This window comes from Mchenga conophoros, linkage group LG20, assembly GCF_057382185.1.
Source record: "Mchenga conophoros isolate Kocher_MC1m ecotype Shallow Benthic linkage group LG20, M_conophoros_male_GT1.1, whole genome shotgun sequence".
Classification (NCBI taxonomy): Eukaryota; Metazoa; Chordata; class Actinopteri; order Cichliformes; family Cichlidae; genus Mchenga; species Mchenga conophoros.
In genome coordinates, this window is record NC_140545.1 from 10310062 (window position 1) to 10334038 (window position 23977).

At 44.2% G+C, this 23977-nt stretch overlaps 1 protein-coding gene across 2 annotated transcripts; it reads left to right on the forward strand.

Annotated features, from left to right (window-relative positions):
- Nucleotides 1–495: 495 nt before the first annotated feature.
- On the forward strand, nt 496–23318 carry epha2b (eph receptor A2 b). Of its 2 annotated transcripts, none has more exons than XM_085261251.1 (17): nt 496–702; nt 1367–1446; nt 2923–3571; nt 14009–14164; nt 14524–14868; nt 15051–15178; nt 15464–15635; nt 15712–15808; nt 16525–16580; nt 16700–16825; nt 17521–17718; nt 17819–17880; nt 18044–18253; nt 18360–18509; nt 18634–18827; nt 19699–19854; nt 21219–23318. In XM_085261251.1, the coding sequence occupies exons 1-17, from the start codon at nt 537–539 to the stop codon at nt 21325–21327; spliced, it is 3054 nt and encodes a 1017-aa protein (XP_085117377.1). In that variant the 5' UTR covers nt 496–536; the 3' UTR covers nt 21328–23318. The 2 variants fall into 2 exon arrangements, with proteins under 2 accessions (XP_085117377.1, XP_085117379.1); XM_085261253.1 differs by having other exon boundaries at nt 17521–17706.
- Nucleotides 23319–23977: the final 659 nt, after the last annotated feature.

Genomic DNA, 23977 nt, shown 5'->3' on the forward strand with positions numbered 1-23977 from the left:
TGTTTTTTTTTGTTTTTTTTTTTTAAAAAAAGCTGACTATTAGCATCTATTTTGACCCTGATAGGTTTGAGGAGTTTTGTGATTTATTTTTTTGTGTGTGTGCAAAGTAAAATAATGTAACTTTCAATAATGCAAACCTGGATGCTCTGTTTTTTTTTAACAGCATTAGGAAATCTTAAAAAAATTATTACTAATGTAATTTTCATTGGAGGGTAATAGTTCTGTCCTCTAACCCTCCTCTCTCCCAGAGGCTAACAGTGCTTTGCCCTTTTAGTGCAATTTGAGGTTGATTGCACACAGAAATATTTCAGGTTTTCTCTGGAAACTTGCACCAGGCTGTACTAACTGTGATAAGCTCTTCGAGATGTTCGTGATGGTTTGTTTGTAATTATGAAATGTCCAACAGTCCCTAAGTGCCTCACCACCCCACTGCCATTCACTCCCACCTCTGGAAACGCTAAACACACCATGCACGCACACTCACACAAACACACATTCCATCGGGCGGAGTCCGTGACGTGTCGTGCTGTTTGTGAATGAGCTGCAGCGAGCTGTGCTCACCTCTCAGAGTCCCAGCCAAGCCCAGCAGCGGAGAGAGGAAGGAAAAGTTTTTCCAAATGGATTTCTTTGGTGGAATCAAACGTTATTTGTTTTCATACGTACTTCTCAGTGGCATATTTATTACAATACAAACTAAAGAAGGTGAGTGACTTTTTTTTTTTAAGCAAATCATTTAAAAACCTGGTTGCATTAAATCTGTCTGTGAGATTTTGCTTAAGGAAAGCACGCGTGCCATGCGGGACACCAACTTAAAAGTTGTTGTTTTAACAACCAGGAAATATTCTTCAAGCTTTATGACAGTCCTGCACTGCTCTGTCTCTTTCTTTATTTCAATGTTTTATTTGGATAAAAAAAAGAACTTCGCGGAGTTTGGTTTGATTATTAACCATCAGCAATGCTGAGACTTCGTGTGCGCTGCAGTAAACCACGTCGCACCAGCAGGTGAAATCTGCCACAATTTGAGTGATTTTTTTCCCCCCCTCCCACTCCTCTATATTAAAAGAGGAATAATAGATTTCAACACGCTGACTCGAGTATATCAAAGTTTGCTGGCATGTGGCAAATGAAACGTCTAATATTCATGCAGCAAGCTGCCGCTCTTATTTAACTAAAATCTGATCGCTTCTTTAGTCTAAGAGCAAAACTCCAACTTATTCATGGCTTCTTATTTACAGATATCTCTTCTGAGGAATCAAAAGTCTAATACTTTTACTTATTTCAAACCAAACAAAATGTTTTCTGGATAAATATATATTTTAAAATAGGTGCATTCTCACTTACTGAAATTGTTCTCGTGTCTCCACAGAAATGCTTTTGGACATGAGGGCGTCAGGAGATGAACTGGGCTGGCTGACTTGGCCCTTAGATCAGGGAGAGAAGACCGGGGTGAGTAAAGCTCTGCTTCTGGTTTCTCCTCCAGCTCCCACGTTTCCTGTTGGAATTTGCCTTAAAGACAAATCAGCGTGGAGAAAATGCACGGAAAGGCTCCAGCTGAATGTAGACCCTCCAATTTGATGACATTTGACTATTTGACTCCTGTGGTTAGATGTGGAGCGGCTGCTGTGTGTGTATGTTTAGTTTTTTTTTTTTTTTAATGAAAATCAGTTAACCTTATATGCGATAGAGTAGCAGGATCCTATCAGGAACTGCATCCAAGCATGTCTGGACTATACCAAAAGCTTAGGCAGACAGAATAGCTGCTAGCGCTCAACTGGGAATACTTGCGGCTTCTTGTGGTTTGAAGGCTTCAGCTCCAGAATTGTATGTCAGAGAGCAATTAACTTTTAAAGTTTGCAGCATGTGGTGCCTCTCTTTTTTTTTTTTTTTTTTTTTTTTGGAGAGGATGGGTTTAGGATGGAGGGGAAAACGTAAACGTCTACATTTAGTGCAGTGCCCGGCACATTATTACACCAGTGTACTAGAAACATATAATGCCTTCCGATTGGGCTGCAGTTTCACAGTAATTGACCAGTCAGGCTCATGCAAATTCACAGCAAATGGCTTCATTTCATGTACTGATGAGTCAAAGGCATGTGCAAGCGTGTTTGTGATGGCTCACCCAAATTTCTTGAAGAGAAAAAAGAAGAAGAAAAGAAATAAAACCTTTACATAAGTTTCACTTTTTCATTAATCAGCCTCAGGTGTTTTAAGGGCCCCTTGTAAAAATTGTGAAAAATGTTCACCAGCTGTTTTATAGATGTGTGGGTTCTGCTGCTGCACATTTAGTTTATATGCACAGTCACACAATCGGCCAGCTAAGCACATTTTTTTTATTTTTTAATTAATAGGACAGGGGCTACATGCAGAGACTAAACCACAGCCTCTGTCTCCGTGGGGCCAGTTGTTTCTCAGGAGCCAAGGTTTTGTTAAAACTTGCTGTGACTTTTTTTTCCACCAGAAATATTTGTGGCACCATTTAATATGCAAGCAGCAAAGCTATTTGGGGAACATGCCAACAAGTAGCCAGAGGGGGGAGGAAAAAAAAAGAAAGAATTGGAAATAATTTGGTATCTTTGCAATGTCAGAAATGCTCATGCTCATCAGCCCCTGAGGTTTGCTGTATTGTTATGCTGCTCGTAAAGTGCAGTTTTCCATGTCCCAGAAATGTGTTATTGCTGTGAAGCTGTAAAAATATTCACAGGGAGTAATTAGCAATTTGTGGAGCATGGCTTCCCTGACACACACTCATACCGTTCATACAGTAGTACAATAGCTGAACCCTTATGAGGAGTGCAATAGAGCCTTTTTCCTTTGCTGTCTTGGTAGTTTTGGTTTGCACATGCTTATGGGCTGCCCAGGGCTCGGTGTTCGTACCTCTTAACCTTTTTCGCTTGTTTGTGTGTGTGTGCTCTTATTCTTTAGTGGGAGGTTGTCCAGAGGACTCTAAATGGCTCTCAGTTCTACACGTACTCCATCTGCAACGTGGAGGAGCGTGAGCAGGACAACTGGCTGCGCACCACCTTCATCCAGCGGCATCCATTGGCCTCGCGGGTTTTTGTGGAACTTAAGTTTATCGTACGCGACTGCAACTCTTTCGACGGAGCCTCGTTAGTATGCAAGGAAACCTTCAACCTCTATACGTCTGAATCGGATGCAGATGTGGGCACCACCTTCCGCAAGAGCCAGTTTAAGAAGGTGGCCACCATAGCTCCGGATGAGATCACCGGCAAAAATGAAATGCACATCAACACAGAGACGCGAGTGGTGGACGGGCTGTCTCGAAAAGGTTTCTACTTGGCCTTTCAAGACATCGGAGCCTGCATCGCTCTTCTCTCCGTCAGGGTCTTCTACAAAACCTGCCCGGGCACCGTACAGAATCTCGCCACGTTCCCTGAGACGGTGGCCGGAGGTGAGAACCAGCCACTTACGAAAGTGAGCGGGGTATGCGTGGATAACGCAGCCAGTGAGGAGTCACCTCGCATCTACTGCACCGAGGAAGGGAAGTGGGCGGTGCAGGTCGGACAGTGCCAGTGCAAACCGGGCTACGAAGAGGTCAAAGACGCATGTCAAGGTGAGCACATGCGATTGAGTCTCTGGAATTCTCAAAGTCTTTCTGTCTACAGGCGCTTCGTCTGGGTGTAAACCAGGATTTGCTTCCCAGGAGAGTGTGCTTTTTAAAGCACCCATCCAGCATTAGTCACTATTTACCTTTATTTTAATTGCCACGGGGTGTAAAACAGGCCTGGATGGCAGAGTGTGGATCTTCATGATGGGTATTATTATTGTAACTCAGTGGAATTCTGCCTTTGGCTAACATGGTTCTTTTTTTGCAATGGAAGGAATGTTGAGGCCTACTTGTACATGCCCTGGCATTATCCCTGACCTTGAACTGATACCTGTAAAATTAGGAAAAGTGTTTTTGGGTTTCACTATGACTAACATGTGCAGTTCTAAGGAAAGAGTCATGTGAAGCACTTTAAAGCCTTTGTGATATGGAGGCTTAAGTTGGGAGAAGAGGTTTCGAGTCAGGTTGTACTTGACGTATTCATTTTTCATCGCTGGTGAATCTCATTTGGTAACAAAAAATATTTGAAAACATATCTTTTAAATAAAGAAACCTTTGGGTTGGAGTCACGCTCAGCTTTCAAATCACATATTTTAAAGTCTTGCTCAAGCACATGGCCCTTTCATGGTTCAGGGCTTACAGCATGTTGCATCAGGTTGATTTCCTGCCACCTCATTATCACCTGCTCTTGTTATCTTTTGAGTGTGATATGTCGTCCAGTGATACATCTGTCCCTTTGCCTTTGTAGTTGTGGTGCAGTTGTGCCTAAAGTCCTGCAAAAGAAGGGTTTTATTATTGCGGTGAGGGCTGTCAGAGTGACTGAAAGTGATCAAAGAAGCTGGGAGGCTACTGTACTGTGATGGATTAGCATCTTTAAAGATGGTTTGGGGAGGGGGGGGGGGAAGTGGGAGGCGGCAGGAGGAAGCTTTTTGAGCCTCACTCACTTTGTTCATATAGAGCGTCACAGAGTGCTGAAGCCCTCCTCTTATGTGTGAACGGGCAAGTTGGCTGCATGTCGCCCTGTCTGCATCCATGTCTTGATCCTCCTCCCTCTGTTGTCACAGATTTACTGAGCTTCCACTGTGGGGTGTGTGTGTGTCTGACTTGAGCAGTGTATATGAACATATTGCACAGCCCGGCATGCAAGGACCTGTTCAGATCCATTTCCATAACTGAACACCTGAAGACTCGGGAGCCTCATTCTCTGCTGCTCGTGACACTTGCTCGTACCCACCCACATGCCTGACCTGAATCACTCGTATACGGGTATGAATACCTCTAATAGACATCTGAAAGACATTTTGGGGGGCAGCGGTTGTAAATCCACCTGTGGCTCTGTAACAGATCTACTTTCCCATTTAGTTCCCCCACCAGTGGCAAAGAGCTGTTTTAAAAGCGATTACGTTTTCTGTCAGTAGATCATTTTTAGCTGCAGGAAAGTGGCAGGTAAGATGATTAGGGAGGAGAAGCAGGAAGGAATGAGCGAGAGAGAGGGGTCATGCAAAAGCGAGAAGCTGTGTTTAGAGGAGGGGGCGTGATTTTTTTTTTTTTTTTTTTTTTTTTTTTTTTTTTTTTTTTTTAAATGGAGAGAGGAGAGGAATGTAAAGGTAGGAGAACAATGGAGTGCTGTGTTTCCCACTGCATGGCCGGTGGAGCACACCTCCACCTCCTCTCCCTCGTGGTTGATACATTCCTGATCGGTTTGCTGAGGAGGAGCCTTCCAGCATTACTCCAGACCTGTGGAATTCCCAGGAGGGGGAAGAGCAGCTCCGGGTCGAGCCCTCACATAAAGATGACTAAACAAAGAACCCCCCCAAGGGGGAAAAAAACTACCAGGATGAAGTTAAATGAGAGGCCTAAGATGCATGAGGGCAGTTGCAGATGAAGGTGGAAATGAATCACAGAGCTGCAGTGTGGGCCAAGATGAATGGTTCAGAGAGCTTAAAGTGGAATATCCTACCGACGCACAGTTAATCATTCTCCCCGCTTCTTTCCTGTGTGGAGCGCTGTTACGGGAGAAACCACAAAACTTCAATTGTGGCGCTTTTTCATACTTGGGTTGAAAGTTTCCATGTTCGGCGATGTGTTCACTCACTTTTATGACTTCTCGCTCTTCCCGTGGGACCTATTAAATAGAAACCTGTGACTTCATCTGGTTTTTGTCTCCCGTCTCTTCATCACAGCTCCTCACTGTGGTACTTTTTTGGCTTGGAGATCACTCTCTGTCAAACTGTACCGCAGGGATCTTTTTCCCCCTTTTCTTTTCTCTCCCCCCCCCCCCTTTTTTTTAAACCTCTGAGTTTTTTTTTGTTGTTGTTTTTTCTTTTTTCTATTTGGTGTGTGGCGCTGTTCTCTTGGTGGCCGTCGATGCTCATCGTAACGACAGAACCGAGCAAACAGACCCTGAAGATAAAACGCATCGCTTCCTGCACTGCACTGAGTGTTTAGAGCAGTTATTGTAAACGTTTTTATGAACTGGTTGTAAATCATATGAGTCAGCAAGGCTGACAAGACGGTTTTTTTTGGGGGGGTGGTTTTTAAAATTGGGACACTTTTAGATACTTTACAAGTGTATATTTTGTAAAAAAAAATAAATAAAATAAAATCTATGTAAAAACATTTTTTTTAAATTAAGCTTTTTATTTAATACTTAAAAATTTTCAAAAAAATTGTATTTAAAAACCCCACTTAATCTAAACTGTAAATAGAGCACCGAGGAAGCTTTCTTTGATTGTTTCCCTTCACCATCTGCTATGGATCAGGATGCTGTGGAAATAAACTTTGCTTTTTTTTTATTCTGTGGGGGGAAAAAAATCACAACTTTCTTTCAATTACCTGGTCAGTCTTTTAAACCTCAACACTTTCCCCTTGTGACTCACTTTTGACACTGACAGTTTTCCTCTGCAGCCGATCACGCCCTTCCTTACCCACAGTCCTCCCTGGCACAATGCAATGGCATACCCGTTGCACCACCTCAAAGGATCACAGCTGGTCCTCTGGTTTTTGTGTCTAAGTGCCCTGGTCCACACCTCCTCGGTCGCTCTAAAGCCTCAACAAATAAGGCCTAATCCCATGTTATGGTTTACAGAAGACGCTATAGAAAAAGACACGCAGTGTGGAATATTTGGACTGCTGAGGGCACTTTCGGTGGAACAACTGTTTCCCCGAGTTCCAGTAAAGTTCCGACTCCTCTCTCCACAAAGGTTCCAGTAAACCATTTTCTCCCCCCTCCTGATGTCTGTGTCCGTGTTTCCGAGCTCGTCCTCAGCTGATGTAACAAACAGTTGGTGACTGTTGTAATTGTGACTGCATGCTGTGGTGAGTGATTTGTATGGGTAGTAATTGACTTGGGTGTGTTTAGTCTTTTTAAGCAGAGTAACTACTGGTTCTGCTTGCTTTTTTGCCTTTGTGCAATCTCTCTTTTTGCCGTCCTCTGCCCCCTCTCTCCCAAAATCCTCCCTGTCCCTGAAGAGTCTTTCTATTTTAGCCTCAATTTTCCGCCCTCTCATCTCGTATTTATTTAATAGTTTCTTATCTCAGCGGATTATTTGCATCGTCATTTTATCGCAATTTACTCCCGAAACGCGCTCTGTTGCAGAAGCTGCCCCAAGTACAATAAACTTGCAGACAAACAAAAAGTCTTTCCTCCACGTCTTGTGTTCATGTCTCCTGTGAAATCACTGAGTGGCTGTTATTACTGGCCGGGGTTCAGGTCATGAATATGACACCAATAGAGTTTAAACATCCCGTTTCACACGGCTATGATGGGACTATTTAGACTGTGTACAATTCTCATCTCAGCCCTTGATAAATACATTTCTCCGCAAGTGGCTCGTAAAGATAAATAGAAGCTAAATTAGAACAAGTCTGCCAATGGGAGAGTTTTTAGTGGACGGGGAGAGGAAAAAACAACTGGCTTCATGTAATGGTTAAGCCATAAACATTTGATGGAAGTAAATTATTTAAAAACAAAATACTTGATCTGGCATTTGCAATCTAAAATGTCAGAGATCGACACTTCAGTAGATGTAAATCTTTTAATCTGGTTGCGCTGAGAGCCAGCTGGTTCCTCATGGTGACTGCAGACTTATTAAAACAAAGGTGTTGTGCAATTTCACTCAATCTGATGGTGACTGTGCAAAGACGTGAACACGGCACCACTCCTCAAGATGACAGGGATTTCATTTAGCTGGCTTAAAGTGGATTTTACACAATGGAATCATCTCACTCCTGCAGGATAATCCCCACACTGAAATTTTCTGCTCTACCAAACTCCTTTAACCTTTGATCCCTGTGGCTGATCTCCAAAATAGGGGGGAAAAGGGGGGAAATTGCTTAAGTCACAAACTCGTTGGACAATGCTGTTCATTTAGATCCACAGTCTAGATATAACCTTGGCTATAAACCCACTGTGATTACACTGATTTACTTTGGATTTCTCAGATCTTACGCCAAGCTAACGTATGCCTAGCGGGCTGAACTTGAGTGAGCTGGTTAGGTAATGGGGGTGGGGGTGGACTTTCAAGTGGTGTCATGCACAGTCTTGTTGGGCCACGCTTTTAGTGAGCAGAACACTGGCAGTTAATTCAAACAAGATGACAGAAAATGTAGCACAAGTTTTTAATGTGGACTGCAGCTAATCATACTACTGTGGTTTAAAAAGTGTGACTGGTGTTGCGGTCGAGCCGTGGGGCACTTCATGATTTTATTTAAAAAAAAATGTATATACTTTAAAAAAAAAAAAAAAAAAAAATCTGTGGTGAATACCTAACCCTACAGTGGCCCTGAGAGGTCAAACCAATTGCAACTCAAGAAAACACCAGCAAATAGAAAAACACAATGGAAGTTAAATAAAACTCAACAGTGTTTTTGCGGAGACATTAACGTGACAGAACAGTTGCGTCTAACCTTGTGAGGGCGAAAAAGTTGCAGGTAATGCATGTTTTAATTCATATAATGCCGTAGATGCATGTTTGCTATTAGCCATTTCCTGTTAGCTTACTTCCACAGCTGTTCCATCACATTATTTTCTCCCCCTAAAATTTGGGAGTTTTTCTGCACAGCCTTTTTTCTATTTCCGTTGAGTTTTATTCAACTTCCGTTGTATTTTGTGTACTTTGTGCAGCTTTTTTTTTTCTTGGTTGGTCTTTTCTTAATTTGCAGTGTGTTTGAACTCTCAAGGCCAGCATACAGTACTAACCACTTAAAACACTTGCTGAAAATTCAGTGAGTTCTAATGATTTTAATTGTAGGCAGACCTCCTGCCTCCGAAACATTTAGAAGATGTGCACTGTAACAATATGGCAGCCACATTAAGGTTTAGCTAGGCGAAAAATGCAGTTGTAGTCACTTGAGCTGCAGAATTAAAGACCAAAGTCTCTCACATTGTCCAAGTTAAATGAAGGAGTTAGTAGGCAGTGGACCAAACAACTGTGAGGCACATGAGGGGGAAGCCCACTTTTTGAAACCTAAAAAATGTATAGCTTTGCATCTACAGTGTAATTAGCACAAATAGTTTCCATGCGTATTTTATTATTTATAATTAAATAATTATATGAACATTGAGGCACTGAGAACAGTGCTAGTTTTTGGATGTTCAGCAATCCTCATGTCATGGAAAACCAAAACAATGAGTGAAAAACGGGGGGGGAAAGGTTCTTTTGAACTAACGGGAAGTGTTTACTTTTCGTGTTCGTCATGACAAACAAGTGTTTTTGATTTACACGTAGTGCTGTGAATGTATTTTTAAAAAATTGATTAGTGCAGCTTTAATCGGAGTCCTCAACATTCTGACCAACACAACCAGTTTGTTTTTGCAGTCGCCTTATTTAGTTTCCAAATGTCCCTTGGCCCAAACAACTGACCCTTAGCAATTTTTAGCTTTTTAGTGTGCGTGTTGGTTGTGGTGGGGAAGTTGGGACATATTTCCTCTTGGTGACATTCCTGAGCCTGCAGGCTGTGTGTGTGTATGTGAAGCGCATTGTATTGTACTGCTGGTGTGTGAGGTCAGCACTTTCCTTCCCCCATGTCAGTCAGTCACCCCCACCTCCCCCAAGCACAACACACCACCCACCCGCCCTTCACTGCTAACAGGACGAGCCCACAGCGGAAACCGGAGGTCACCTAATCCCTTGGTGACTCCCCAACCCGTTGGCTCAGGGCTTTCCATTGTCGGTCGATGCCGAGCGGCCTTGCTCAGCCGCTTTCCATTTCGTTGTCCTCCCTGATAACCTTTATTGTTTATTGGTGCATTTCGGTCTCATTTTGGCCACTTCCCCTAGCCAGGAAGCAGACAGTGATCAGCATCCAGCGTGTTACCTGTTGGCTTGTTGTGGTGTAGTAAAACGGGTGTCGCGTTTGCCACCTGGTCATCTGGCTCTACCAAGCAGCTTTGCGGAAAACCACTGGAAGCTGTCTCTGTTGGCTCACCTCAACCAGTACTGGTTTCTTCGATGCATCTGCAAAACCTTAGAAACGCTGAGCACATTTCGTGTCTGCTTGACTCGACCTTTCTCTCCCAGTTTTCCTCCTCCTGTCAGTGAATCTGGGTGGACAAAGGGAGTGAGAGGCGAAAGCAGATCGGGGAATTTATTGTGTTTGTTAGCAACCCCAGATGAAAGCCTGAGAGCAATTGTAAAACAGATGTAATGCCCTTACAGCTGCTCCATTGGTCAGCTAATCCCTTTGACTAATGCTTCTCTACCCACCCACCCCCAACATGCACACATGCACACTCTGCTCTCAGCCCTTACACCTTTACTGCCTTCTGCTGCTCTCCCCTCCTTTACCTCAGTGACCCCCCACCCCAGCTCATATTACCATTTCACCTCCTTCAACACAGACCCCCATTGTTCCACTACCTCCGAGTACCCCAAAATGCTAATGGCGTGTTGTCACCCTACATACAAACAAAATGACATGACATATTGCAATTACAGGTTTGTCCCAAGGTGGAGAAAACCAGGGGGATGGGGAGTGTAATAAGAAGACAAGGGTACAGGCAAATGCCTTTAGTTATACTCGGGGAGCCATTCTGATTAAGATCTAGACATTGCATTTCTTGGTTGGTATTATTTTTGCAAGATGTTTTTTCTTTTCTGTTCACTGGCTGTAGTTCTGAATTTATCCTTTCTGTCTCCCTCCTCCTCACTGCGAGCATGTGTTTGTTTTACTTGGCCACTGACTCCCTGTAAGCCATGCACAGTTTAACTCACAATTGCCCTGAGGCAGACATGACCTTACTACCTTTAAAAAGCCCTGCACTGGCTTCAATTGTTGGGGGACCAGGGGGGTTTCCCCTTACCATGTGCTGCCCGAGTCCTGAGGGCCGATTCCTGTTGTTGAGCCACCATGTTACCCATTCATCCATCTTTCCGACCGTGCATTCATCATTTCGGCGCCTCCATCCATCTTAACTTCAGCTGACAAGCCTTATGGGGTGGCCATCGGAGGCTCCCACTCCAGAGCCACTCAGGCTCCCAGCAATGTAGCGGGCCCCTGCACTCACTCTCAATAAACAAACACAGAGCCACTCGAGGCACACGGGGCCTCTCAAATGACAAACAGTTCCTTTCTTTGTAGCTACAGGGAGGGGAAAAATGGCCAGTCTAACTTTGTGAAATGTTTCAACTCTGAAGAAGCTGGCTGAGAGACATTTGTATACACGATCATTCATCTAAGGAGCCCCCCCTCTCTTTGTGGGTTTAGTGCCTCTGTTCGTGTTGGGTCAACACATTCTGGCTTCCTTTTGGGTTATTATTCTGTCTCAGGTCTCTGGTAGCCACAGCGGCAGTTCTTCTCCTGGTCACACTCCCCTTATGCTTCCATGCTTTGATTGGCTGCTTTAGGAAGGAAGTCTGCGTCAGTCTCACACTTCCTGTTTCCTGTTGTGTCCAGCAACAATCCAAAGCCCCTCTCTCCACCTTCTCCGTGGAACAAGGAAGTTGTCTTTCACCGGACTTTTCTCCTTTGTCGAGGAATCCTCTCATCAAATACCTCAGCAGAGAATCATCTACTTTCATTTACCGTCAGTGACTCAAATGTTCATGATACACAAACTCCTTGACCTTTTTTTGTTACAGCGGAGACCTGGGCCGAAAATGAATCTGCTCTCAAGGCGCTCTGGTACAGGCCTCCTGTTGGGTGGTGTGCGCTGGAATGCATCTTGATTATAGAGGGGACTCGCAGAGTAAGGCCATCATCTCCGCAGGCCTGACCACGATGCATTGCAGCCGGCACTGTAGCGCCAAAAAGAGGCTAGTCCTCCTCTTTTCAGTTGCCATGTGGCATTCCGGCTATTCCCATCTGCAGCGCTTGGTTGTTTGTATGTTTTCTTTTTTTTTCTTCTTTCAGCACTTGAATGGCATGGCATTCTCTTTGCCTGTTGGTCAGCGGTGAATAGCAATGTTAATGGGTTAGCTGGGAGGCTTTTTAGAGGCGACCGGGAGGAGAGAAAGGAGAGGAGGAAGGAATTTGGGGATTACGAGGAGGAGAGGTAGGGGTATGAATTGGGGTTTGAGGCAGCAGCTGTTCCCCCTTCTCAATGAGCGAGTTCACCCATCCCCGTCTCCTTTCTTTCTCCCCTCTTTTCTTCAGTCCTCAGCAGGATACAGTATTTCTTCTGTCCCCTTCACACCACCTCTCTCCTGCCTCTCCTGTCCTCTTGCCTCGTCTGCGTTAATGAGTAGCAGTAGCTGTTGGTGAAACAGCTGGCTGAGACAGAAACGAGGCGCTGTCTTGAGGGAGGATTGAGTAACGCGTAAGCCTGTTGGCCAAACTTAAAAAACAAAACAAAATACCTCAAGCTGAGCTTTTTCTGTCTTCTAATCCTTATATAACACACACACCCGTTCACAGCAGCGCAGCTCCCAACCCGCAAAGATCGAGGAAAAAAACAAGCGAAGCTGGAGTGAAATGTACGGTTTATTGAGGAAATCCCCTTGATATATCTTAAACAGAGCCACAGCCATGTGCTGTCTGTGTGTGTGTGTGTGTGGGCACTTGTAGGTTGCAGATAAACTTTGACTCATTTCGACCTCAGTGAAAGAATTCTGCGTGAATCTGATTTTTATCGTCATCCTCGGCTCTCCTTTATAAGTCGCCCCTGTTGGAACACATACATTTTGCCTTTGATTTGAATGTTTTGTTGCTTTTCCTCTGTCAGCGGCGTTAACCACAGTCTTTGAATATCATGAAAGGTTCTTACATTGTCTGATCTCTATTTCTAGCACCTCTTTTGAATTTTTTTTTTATCACTTGAACCTTTACAAGTGAGAAAATGTAAAGGTCTGTCATTACTCATTAGCTATTTACTCCAGAAATACAACTTGGAACAAAGGCAGAGATGTCTTATTTTGTGTTTCTGTGTGTGTGCGTGTGTGTGTGTGTGTGTGTGTGTGTGTGTAGTTGAACTGACTTAGCAGAGGGATGTGAACAGGTGACAGGCAGTAGACATAATCCCTGTTCTGATGTCAGCTTGTCCCATGTGTCCAAGGCTGTGCTTTGCATACATGTATGTGTTTTCTGTGCATGTGTTCGGTGCACACATGAATGCGTGTGTGGATGAATGTGCAACGGCGTGAGGACACGAGCGGCAGCAGGCGTTGGAATGCTCTCGCGGAGTTAATGGGGAGCCATCTCGTTTTCACTCCCCTTTATGGCACGCTCTCTCTGAGATTTCACACCACATTAAGTTCGTATTTCACCGCGGCTACGCACAGCTGGACCCCTACCTGCGTCTCTTTATTCAGAGTTGGACGTGTGAAATCGGGTGTCATCTTATCTGAGCGATACAGTTTCAAAGATCTGCATGTGGTTCTGTAAAAGGAAAAAAAAAATAGAGATGATGGATTGTCAGGCGCACGCGGATGCAGTTTTGGGCTGATTCTTGGTGTTTTTAATGAAAGCTGTTGCTTCCATTCCTCTCTCCCGTTGCAGCACTGACAACCTAAGTATCGTCAAATGTGGCATAACTGGTTGTGCTTTGAGAGACGGTGAGAAGCCAACAGTGGAGTGAGGGAGGAGGCGTTAGTAGTTGAAGAAGTAAAGGGCAGGAGTGCAGGCTGGGTTGGGCTCATCTGAGTATTTTAATAAGTAGAGCCAGCACCATGCAAACTCTTGCACATGTTTTCCCTACAAAATATCTTTCACTTGGAGGTGGCTGAGGCTGAGGAGGTAGAACAGGCCATTTGCTAATTGGAAGGTTTGATCAATCCCTGTCTGCAACCAGCCAATTACTGAGCCCTGTATAAATGTGACTTTTAGTCTTGACATGTCAACTTAGCCTGATTGTGTTGCACATGAGGTCAAAAGTTCACAGCATTGCTGCTCTATTGACGGGTGTAGAAAGGTCTGGAGAAACTAGCTTTGCATTGTCATTTGGGATGCTGCCTGAAGTCATTTGTTGTTCTGCTGCTTATGCAAATGTCGTCTTTGTCTCTGCAGAATGTCGGCCTGGCTCTTTCAAAGCGGAGGCATCGAGTGACGCGTGCGAGCCATGTCCTGCCAACACTGATACGCTGGAACATGGTGCTGTGCTTTGTCCCTGCAAGGATGGCTTCTTCCGGGCCCCAACCGACCCCACTACTGGACCCTGCTCAGGTGAGACCCGTGGAAGAAAAAAAAGAAACATTTGAAATGAGGATGTGTTTGCTACTCAGCCAGTGCAACCAGTGCCATTTCCACACGTGACCTTTCCAGTGTGTAATCAAAACAGACATTTTAAAAGTGACTGTGAATCCTTCAGGATGTGCAGGGGTGTGTTTATGGTTTTGAACTGGCAGCATGACTTTCAGCTGACACCGGACATGTTTAAAAGTTATTTTTATCAAACTTCTAAAAAAAAAAAGAAGTATATTTCCAGTCATAGCTGAAAAAAAAAATCCCACACATCTGGCATCGTGTGCTTCTCTTCTTCGTTGCTCTTAATGCTGCGTGCATTTCAAACCTGTGCTCACCAGGCCCCCCCTCTGCACCACGAGATCTTTCGGCTGTCCGTCAGCCCTCCGTGGGAAGACTCATCCTCTCCTGGACCCCCCCTGAAGACACCGGAGGTCGTAATGACATCACCTACAGCGTGGAATGCCAGCGCTGCGATGGGGTTGTGTGTCAGCCCTGTGGGGAGAGAGTTCGCTATGAGCCGGGGAGCACGAAGCTGACTGAGGCCAGGGTGTCAGTGAGCGAGCTGGAAGCTCACCTCAACTACACCTTCATCGTGCAGGCGCACAGCGGCGTGTCGCAGTTGGCTAGTGAGGCTCAGCGGCCAGCATCCAGGAGCAATGTCACTATATTTCTGCACTACACAGGTGAGCACAGCTGATATGAAGCAGCAGTGTGGGGCTATCTGTGAGGTAGCGACAACTCCACAGGTTGAAAGATGAACTGTCGGATTTCAGCTCTAAAGTCTATTATTTTATCTATTGTTTCTTATATCCTCTCAGCTTTTCACATCACAAAAAACCCCTAATATTCTCTACCCTCTCCTTAGATCCCCCCCAAATTACCACAATGCGACTGGTGGGACGGACCTCCACCAGCCTGGCTCTTTCCTGGGATGTATCCCCTCGACCACGTGCCCAGCTTCACGTCCGGTATAAACTAACTTACCACAAGAAGGTGAGCATCTTTTGTTTTTCTCACCAGGAATGCCCTGAAATCAAACTTTGTCTTATGTATCATTTTGGTTTTGTGTCAGTGTATGTGTGTTTCGCATGTTGTTTAAATGACAGATCCACTGGATCTATTTTGAATATTCATAATTATATCACGAGGCATAAATTTTCAAAATCAGACATCGCTGTTTTGGCCATAAGCTTAAGCCACTAATATAAATGGCTGCAGGATCACGTCTTCTGCAGTAACACTGGCTGCTTAGATCACATTTCTTCCTCTGCCTCCCAGGATGACAACCTTGATAAGACTACCTACACCGTGCTCACGCTTGACAAGAACTCTGCGCAAATCAAAGATCTGGCCCCGGGTACGGCCTACCTGTTCATTGTGCAGGCCCTCGGCAGCGATGACAACTCCGAAGGCTCCAGAATGGAGGAGCATTTCGAGACCTTGACTGAAGGTACTTAGCAGAATCCCTCTACAAGTTTCACTAGTTTCATGCAGATGTGTGCGTCTAACCTTGTTTTCTCTTCCAGGAAGCCCGTCTCAGAACTACACTGTCTTATTAGTGGCGGCAATTGGGGTGGCGATGATGCTGATCGTAGTGTTCGCGTTCCTTTTCTTCCACAGACGGTCAGTAAACGTCCCGCTCTGCTTCCCTTCCCTCCACTCTCTGTCTGCTAACCGGTCAGAATAAGTCCTCCTCCACCAGCTTCCTCCCTCATTCTTCTGCTTTTCCTTTTTGAGGGGCCTCCAAATGGCCCCCGCATTCATCTCTCCTCACCTCTCACTTTTTCCCTTCCTTTAGCCAGCTTTCTCTTTCTATTTATCTGGATTTGTGTCCCAGCATTCACTGGCGAGGAATTTGCGTTGAATGTGCCTTGTCATTGCTCAATGGTGATATTCTAGTGAGTGTTGGGGGGGTAGTGGGGGGGCCCTTGAAAGGAAATTTGCCCAGAGTGGTACATTGTTGGTGATAAGAGGGGCTTGGTTCTTTCTGCACCAGGCCACGGGTACTTTGTCAAAGGTGACCTGGGTCTCTGCTGTAGCAGATTGTACTGTAGCCCGCCTGTCTACCTCCCTCCCTCCCCTCCTGCTCGTCTGTCTTTCAGTCTTTAAATCAGCTTTGCAAACACAGCCTATCGACAGCCGCTATCAAAGGGCCACTTCTTTCTGAATGGATGCATTGCAGCAGTGAAAGCCTTAGAGCAAAAGAAAAATTGCTACAAAGGTTGCCATGTGCTCTTGATGTTAAAGGAAGGAAATAATAAAGAGATAAAGTAGGGCATTAATTTGCAGATGGATTTTTAAAAATTTATTTATTCCTTTTTTTTTTGTTTTGTTTTTAGAAAAAGGAACTCTCACACCAGGCAAGGACCAGAGGACACGTACTTCTCCACCCCAGGTAAAATTAAATAAAATTCTCCCACCTTTCTGTCTCATTTCAATGAATTGACTTGATTTATTTGTCGACCTACAATAACAGTGTTTGTTGTTGTTGTTGTCTCTTCCTTTGGTTGACAGAACAATTGAAGCCTCTGAAAACCTACGTGGATCCACACACATACGAGGACCCCAACGTGGCCGTCCTCAAGTTTGCCACCGAAATCCACCCCAGCCACATAACCAAACAGAAAGTCATCGGAGCTGGTGAGTGACAGCCCTGCTGAGACAGTCTGTTGTGGGTCTTAGCTCTGAGACGTTGAAAGATTTTTCCAATCCCCCAAATTCGCTGTTTAGCAGGGTGACTGACGGTGGTTACTTCAGTGAGATTAACATCCGTCAGGCTCGCACAACAAGTTGAGACATTTTATTGTCTTGGCTGTGGCACCTTTTTTGTCGTGGCTCAAGTTGACAGCACACTTACACAAAAAAGGAACTGTTGCAAGAACGGTGTTTTGGAACGATATCAGAGCACCTTCCTGAGCGCTGTCGGCTTTTTTTTTTTTTTCTTTCCATTTTCTGCCCCACATGATGATACGTTTACTCAACTGCGACAAACTTTTACCCTGTAAGCAAACGGTCTTTTCCAACACCCGCTTCCCACGACCGCGTGCCCCCCACCCGTTCTCCTCTCGTGACAGCTGATTCCCATGCCCACCCCCCACCACCACCCTGAACTACAGGCTAATAAAACAACAACAGAGAATCAGGCTCTGAGAACACACCTCTATGAGAGAGCCCCGGGCAAAACAGCCGCGCAGACTTCCTCATTTTCAATCTGTAGCACAGCCAAACCCCTGTGGGTAAACTCTTGAGATGTATCAGATGCATGTTCCAATATTGGGCATCTAGTTTTCAACTCAAGTGTCTGAGTGATGGTGTTTTTTCTTTTTTTGTTGCAGGGGAGTTTGGTGAGGTGTACCGCGGTATTCTGAAAGCGCCGGGGAGGAAAGAGGTGGCAGTGGCTATCAAGACACTGAAGCCTGGCTACACCGAGAAACAGAGGCAGGACTTTCTGAGCGAGGCCTCCATCATGGGCCAGTTCTCCCACCAGAACATCATTCGCCTAGAGGGAGTGGTTACCAAATGTAAGGGTTTCTGTGAGTTTGGCCGCTTCTTTTCTAAGTTTTATATGTTTCAGTTGTTTTGGTGCAATGGAAAGATGTGTAATTTATTATTCTTGGTGGCTTCTTTGTGCAGTTAAACACGCCATGATTGTAACTGAATACATGGAGAATGGAGCTCTGGATAGGTACCTTAGGGTAAGTCCACAACATACAGTTTTTACTAATGCAACTATCTCTGTGAGTATAGCCACAAAGAAGCTGTTAAAAACACAAGAACGAGCTCTGAAGTTCAGAGTTTGATCCTTTTTCTTTTTTGTTTTTTAAGTTATTATAATAACTGTTTTGTTTCTTACACCAGGACCATGATGGTGAGATTTCTTCCTTCCAGCTGGTGGGCATGCTGCGTGGCATCGCTGCAGGCATGAAGTACCTCTCTGACATGAGCTACGTCCACCGAGACCTGGCTGCCCGCAACATCCTCGTCAACAACAACATGGAGTGCAAAGTGTCTGACTTCGGCCTGTCCCGGGTGCTGGAGGACGATCCTGAGGGGACGTACACCACAAGTGTGAGTAGATGTGGGCCTTCCTGAGAGCTTTTCTCCAGCCAGAATCATCTTACCACGTTTTAAAGATCTGTTTCTTACCGTTTTTTAACATTTTTTTCTCACATAGGGAGGTAAAATTCCGATTCGCTGGACAGCTCCAGAGGCAATAGCATACAGGAAGTTCACCTCGGCTAGTGACGTGTGGAGTTTTGGCATAGTCATGTGGGAAGTTATGGCTTTTGGAGAAAGACCTTACTGGGACATGAGCAACCACGAGGTATGTGCCAGACAAGCAAACTTCATAGAATTAAAAAAAAAAAGACCACAAAGTTTGAAGAACCCTGTCATTTTAAAGAGAAAAAACAAACAAAAAAAGGGCTAATGAGATCAACTGTTTCCAGGTGATGAAGGCCATCAATGAAGCTTTCAGGCTCCCGGCACCTATGGACTGTCCCTCAGCCGTTTATCAGTTGATGCTGCAGTGCTGGCTCCAGGATCGCGCCAAGAGGCCACGTTTCGGAGACATAGTGAGCCTGCTGGACAAGCTGCTGCGCAGCCCAGAGTCCCTGAAGACCATTGCAGACTTTGACCCACGGTAAGATTTATTTAAACACTAGGCAGAAGGCTTATAGTGCATATTTTTCTAGTGCTGACTCTACAGTGGCTGCCACTATCAGCAACCAGTTCTTGGAAAGAGCCCTTTAACCAAAACATTTGGCAATACAATAATAATATAAATTACTTTTTTTCCCTCCTCCTGTCTCATTTATGTAAACGTCCTTTGAGCTCTTTCAGCTTCCCTTCTGCTAGATGTTAGGACGGAGCCATGCGATGTGCACTGAAGACTATGCACATCATTATTAACAAGTCTGTCAGGGAAATGACTCAGTTTATTTAATAAATCAAGGCTTTTTTTTTTTTAAACAGTTTGACTGACGTCTGACTGGACTTTTGTCACAGGAGTTTTAAAACGTGACTAATTTGACTCGACGCTCAGCTCAGAGTTGGCCGTCTGACTTCAGACTCAACCTTTCCTAGCTTCAAAGGAGAGCTTTAGGCAGCAGCTCAACCATTAAGTTTAATTTTACAAAATTGCAGGATGTTTAGGGTCAACTGGGGCAGTGGCAGTGTTAAGATGTTATACTTAAAAACATCAGGACACACTGACACCTTTGCTGCTGGGCTAATGGAAGAATTATGCGTGCTAAAGATTTTTTTTGTTGTTTTTCGTTCTTTTGTTTTTGATGTTTTTTGTGTGTGAGAATACATACTTTCACCTTTGTGAAAACGCATTAGAGCCAGAAACGGTGAGAAAGGACAAAGGATGCCACGCTATCTTTCGCCCCAACTCCTCCGACTGGTTTTTATCACTGGTTTCCTGCACAGTAATTGCAGTTCAGTCATCAGCCTTTGTTGTGGGGAAAGCCTGCTGATTATTATCATTTGGATCCATTTTACTTTACCAGCGTATCCATCCGCTTGCCAAGCACCAGCGGCTCAGATGGCTCTCCCTTCAGGTCGGTGTCTGAATGGCTGGAGTCCATCAAGATGAGCCAGTACAGCGAGAACTTCACCTGCGCCGGGATTGTCACCATGGAACAAGTCCTGCAGATGAAAACTGAGTAAGTGTGACATGATATTAAAGTAGCAGTTATCTTATTTGCTCACAGGTTTTAAGATTGTAGATCCAAAAGTTGCACACTTGTTTTTCCTCCCAGCCCCTGACGGACTTCTCTCGGGCAGTTCATGTATCTGTTTTCCCAAAGATGTTAAGTTTTAACAGCCAGCAAAATAGTTTGCACTCAATATAATCGCCAGCCTCGGTTACAACTTAAGAAATGTTTGAGATGGAAAATTTAATCGAGGGAAGGAGAAGAAGTGGGGCTCATTTGTGGTTGGCTGACGGTGGTGGCTTGTGGTTACTGCAGTTCTTATTTTTCTTGCCCTCCTCCATCCTTTCTCTCCTCCCTCCCTGCACCCAATCACACCCGCTGCCCTGGACGGCACTTTTACTCGAGCCCCTAACAAACCGCCAGTTTTGCCCGTTTAGATCGAAGGCCTTTTGTGGCTTCTTCAACATTAAAGTAGGGGAAAGAGGGGGGGGGAGGAGGGAATAGGCTGTAGAGGAGCAGCAACTAGAGGAGATTACTGAATTGAAATGGATGTGATTTCTGGAGAGATTGAAGAGGTGCGCTCAGAAAGTACTCCCTGAACTCATCACAAGATGGTTGAGGCAATTAGATCTTCCCTGACTCCCCCGATTACAAAAGGGGTAATTTAATGAGATGAACTCAACGTTTCGGGAAGAAAGGCTTAGTGAAGCATATAGTATAAGGTTGCTTTAGCTCTATAACGAGGGCCAGAGCATTTTCTAACCACATGACCAACCAAAAATAAACCCCTCCACACCCCATTCTGCCACAACGTATATATGTAGGTCTTGATCTTGGGAAGATGGGCAGACTGTGAAGCAGAGACAAACCCTTTTGAAGTATTTGTCATACAGTATGGTGTGATTTCATGGCCCCATGTTTCCATCTCGGGGCATCTGGTAGCACTCTTGGAAAACCAGCAGTTATTTACAACGCGCTCTCTGCTTGCCAGACAACTGATTCATCGTCAGCAGAGAGAATCCTTGTTAAGTAATTAAGGCTGTAATTAAGGCTTTGACTTTAGGCTGCTGCTTTGCAGGGCTTTTGCAGGTTCGCGTCGTGCGCTCGTCGAGCCCCCTGTGATGTCCTTTTTATTTTTCTTATGAAAGATCAATCAAAGCCTTGGCAGACTGCACACTTGGAAAGCATCCCACGTAGGCATGAATCGGTTCAGCTCCGGGCTGGCATTTCATCACATCGAATGAGTCAGTGATTACTTCAAGGCTCGAGAGGCAGGAAGGATGTGCGTGAAAAGTGTTGGAATGTGGCCAGACTGTAAATCCATGTGGCGCTTCTCTTATATATCCTCCTCGTTGTGTGTGTGTCCTTTGCAGGGATATTAAGAACATTGGAGTGAGGCTGCCTGGACATTTGAAAAGAATTGCCTACAGCATCTTGGGCTTAAAGGACCAGACCAGCACACTGAGCGTGTTTGCAGTGTGATCCTTATAATGAAGGGAATTCAAATCAGGCACTGCAGCCGGCAGCCCTTTGAACTCTAAACGGAGCTGGAGCACTACTGCGGGGATGGCTTGTGATCATCAGAATCAAGAGGACTGTGCCATCCTTTCAGGCTGACTGAATAAGACAAGCTTACTGTACATTTTTTCTGATTTCTTATCTACAGGGAATGGAGCAAATACACACCGACAAATATATCAAGTAGACTGTGTATATTTGAATATCTATTTTTTTTACTATCCATAATTTCTGTACAGATGCAATTTTATCTTTATTTTCTCTTTCTTTTCTTTTTTTCCATCTACGGTTCATAAAACGGTCTACTCCTTGGAATGCTTTACACAAATCGTACCCTGAGCTTGTTGTATCCAGTACCAAACAAACAAGCGAAGGAACAGTCAAGGTGTGATCAGCCTTTTTGTTGTGACTGTGGTCGGCAGTGATGTCACAAAATCTTCCTTTAATTGGCACCTTGCTCCATTTCCTGTTAGGCCGGCCGGTGAGGACGGAGCGCCGCAGTGGCTGAAATGAGCTTGAGCTGGCCCAGAGTTAAAGAGATGGTGTTGCCTGGGTGCATAAACACAGATGGACCTTGTGTTTTTACTGGCCGCCTCCTGGCTGTGTGCAGAAATTAAGCTATAATCTTATAAGTGATGTTTATATGAGAAGAAAAAGAGAGGACATATGTGAGGTACTCTATGTGTACAGAATCCCCCCCTCTCTTAGTTTATAGGAACGAAAACCTACAATGAAGCACTTGGATCGAAGAATCAAGAATTGCAGTAGTTTGCAATTCCACTCAAAAGTTTCTATTGGAATGCAGCACGTTTGTTTGTAGTGTGCCGGCAAACGAAGAGGGGGAAAAAGAAAAAAAACATACCCTGGGGAAAAAAATGGTGAGGATTAAATAATGAGTGGTTGTGGTTGAGACAATTTCACACTAAATAATAGTTTGGTTTGCAATTTCAATGTCTCCTTTAGTTTTGTAAAAGCTTTACAGACATTCGTTCATATTCTTGTTGGTTTGGGTAACACGTCGACTGGATGAAGCTCTATGAATAGACAGTTGCTTGATTTCCGACATTTAAAGACTTTATCTTTTTGTTAAAGTGCCTCTTTCTAGGAGTTTAGCGAGAGTTTGCTTCCGTCTATATAAAAGAAGCGGCTCTATAATGTAGTGGATAGTGGACAGTGTGCCCCAGTGCTTTAATTGATGACTGCAATGCGTTGTGTTACTGATGTACACCTTCCTTTACTTGAATTTTTAATGTATTTTCAAAGTGTATCTATGATTCTGTTGTAGCAGTTAGACACCCATCTTTGGAAAAGGGATTTTTTTTTATTACTGTGTTTTATTGATTGCAGTTACATTTTGTATAGTTTTCATGATTTCGCTATTTACCAACTACCAAACAGATTATTTTTCTAAGTTCATCACTTTCCAAAGCAGCATCTCCTACTTCTTTTGCTTTCTTCCTTCATCAAAGAGCAATTTCCTCCCTTTGTGCCTGTTGTTTTATACTGTATTTAATAGTGTATTTATTTTGAACTTGTATTTATTTATCCTGATAAACATTGAGCTGGGTTTATAATTGGAGCTTGCTCTCTTATTGTCAGTAATTAAAAAAAAAAAAAAAAAGGGAAAAAAAAAAGCTGTAATGTCCCTTTTTTTTCATTCCTGGTTTCTTTTTACTGCCTTTGTTGCATTTGCGGAGCAATAAAGTCTCGAGTTTGGCAAAGCCCGTTGCATGATGGACATTAAAACAAGCAGAAGAATGTGTCTTTTAAAAGACGCCATGTTTTTACACCCACCTGGGTATGCTGATGCTATTGGGTGTTTTTAATTCTAGAGTTGGAAACTATAAAAAAAGTCCTCAACGAACTCTTTGGAAACAGATTACAAGGCTGCTCCTGAAAATGTTTTACAGGAGTTATATGATCTAATCAACATTAAAAAAAAATCTCACATTTAACTCTGATTCCTGCATTTATTAAAAACTTATTTTAATGGCATTTAATTACTTCTTGGGAAATGATCTGATGTGTAGTGCTGTGAAATTTTACAGTAATGAGAAAAGGAAAGTTTTCACTGGACTCTCTGCAGTCCTGTGAAAAACTAAGAACACCCTTACTGCTTCCATACGAATTATGAGGGTAGGTAAATGCCAGGTGTAACAAGTCGATGAGCTGATCATCAGCGAACACGGCATGGAGGAGTCCTGATCTCGGCTTGTTTTGAAGCCACAGGACATGACCAACTTGCAGTCATTGAGTCAACCATGAATTCCGCTGTGTATCAAAGTACTCTAGAGTCTGATATGAGGCCATCTGTGATGGCTAAAGCTTGGATTGAACTGGGTCAGGACGACGATCAGAACAGACTGACAGGAAAAAAACAAAAGTCCAGGTTTTGCAATTGTCTAAATTGCTGCAGTAGGAAAGGAGGTTATGAGAGCTGTGCTGAGAAAAATGCCCACAAAGAGGCTAAAGTCATATATAAAATGATCACATCAAGATATCGCTGCTCAATGTGGTTCTACAAGCTACTGAATCCTGGTGTGTGTATATGAGAACAAGGAAGGCAAATCTTACATCCTTATAGTATAGTCATGCATAAAAACCAGAATCAGTT

Excerpts from the sequence above, each read along its gene's own strand:
- epha2b (XM_085261251.1), top strand. The coding sequence starts at position 537 with ATGAGCTGCAGCGAGCTGTGCTCACCTCTCAGAGTCCCAGCCAAGCCC. Across the intron at positions 16,826-17,520 it reads ACAGAAAGTCATCGGAGCTG|GGGAGTTTGGTGAGGTGTAC; the intron begins GTGAGTGACAGC and ends TTTTTGTTGCAG. Across the intron at positions 17,881-18,043 it reads CTCTGGATAGGTACCTTAGG|GACCATGATGGTGAGATTTC; the intron begins GTAAGTCCACAA and ends TTCTTACACCAG.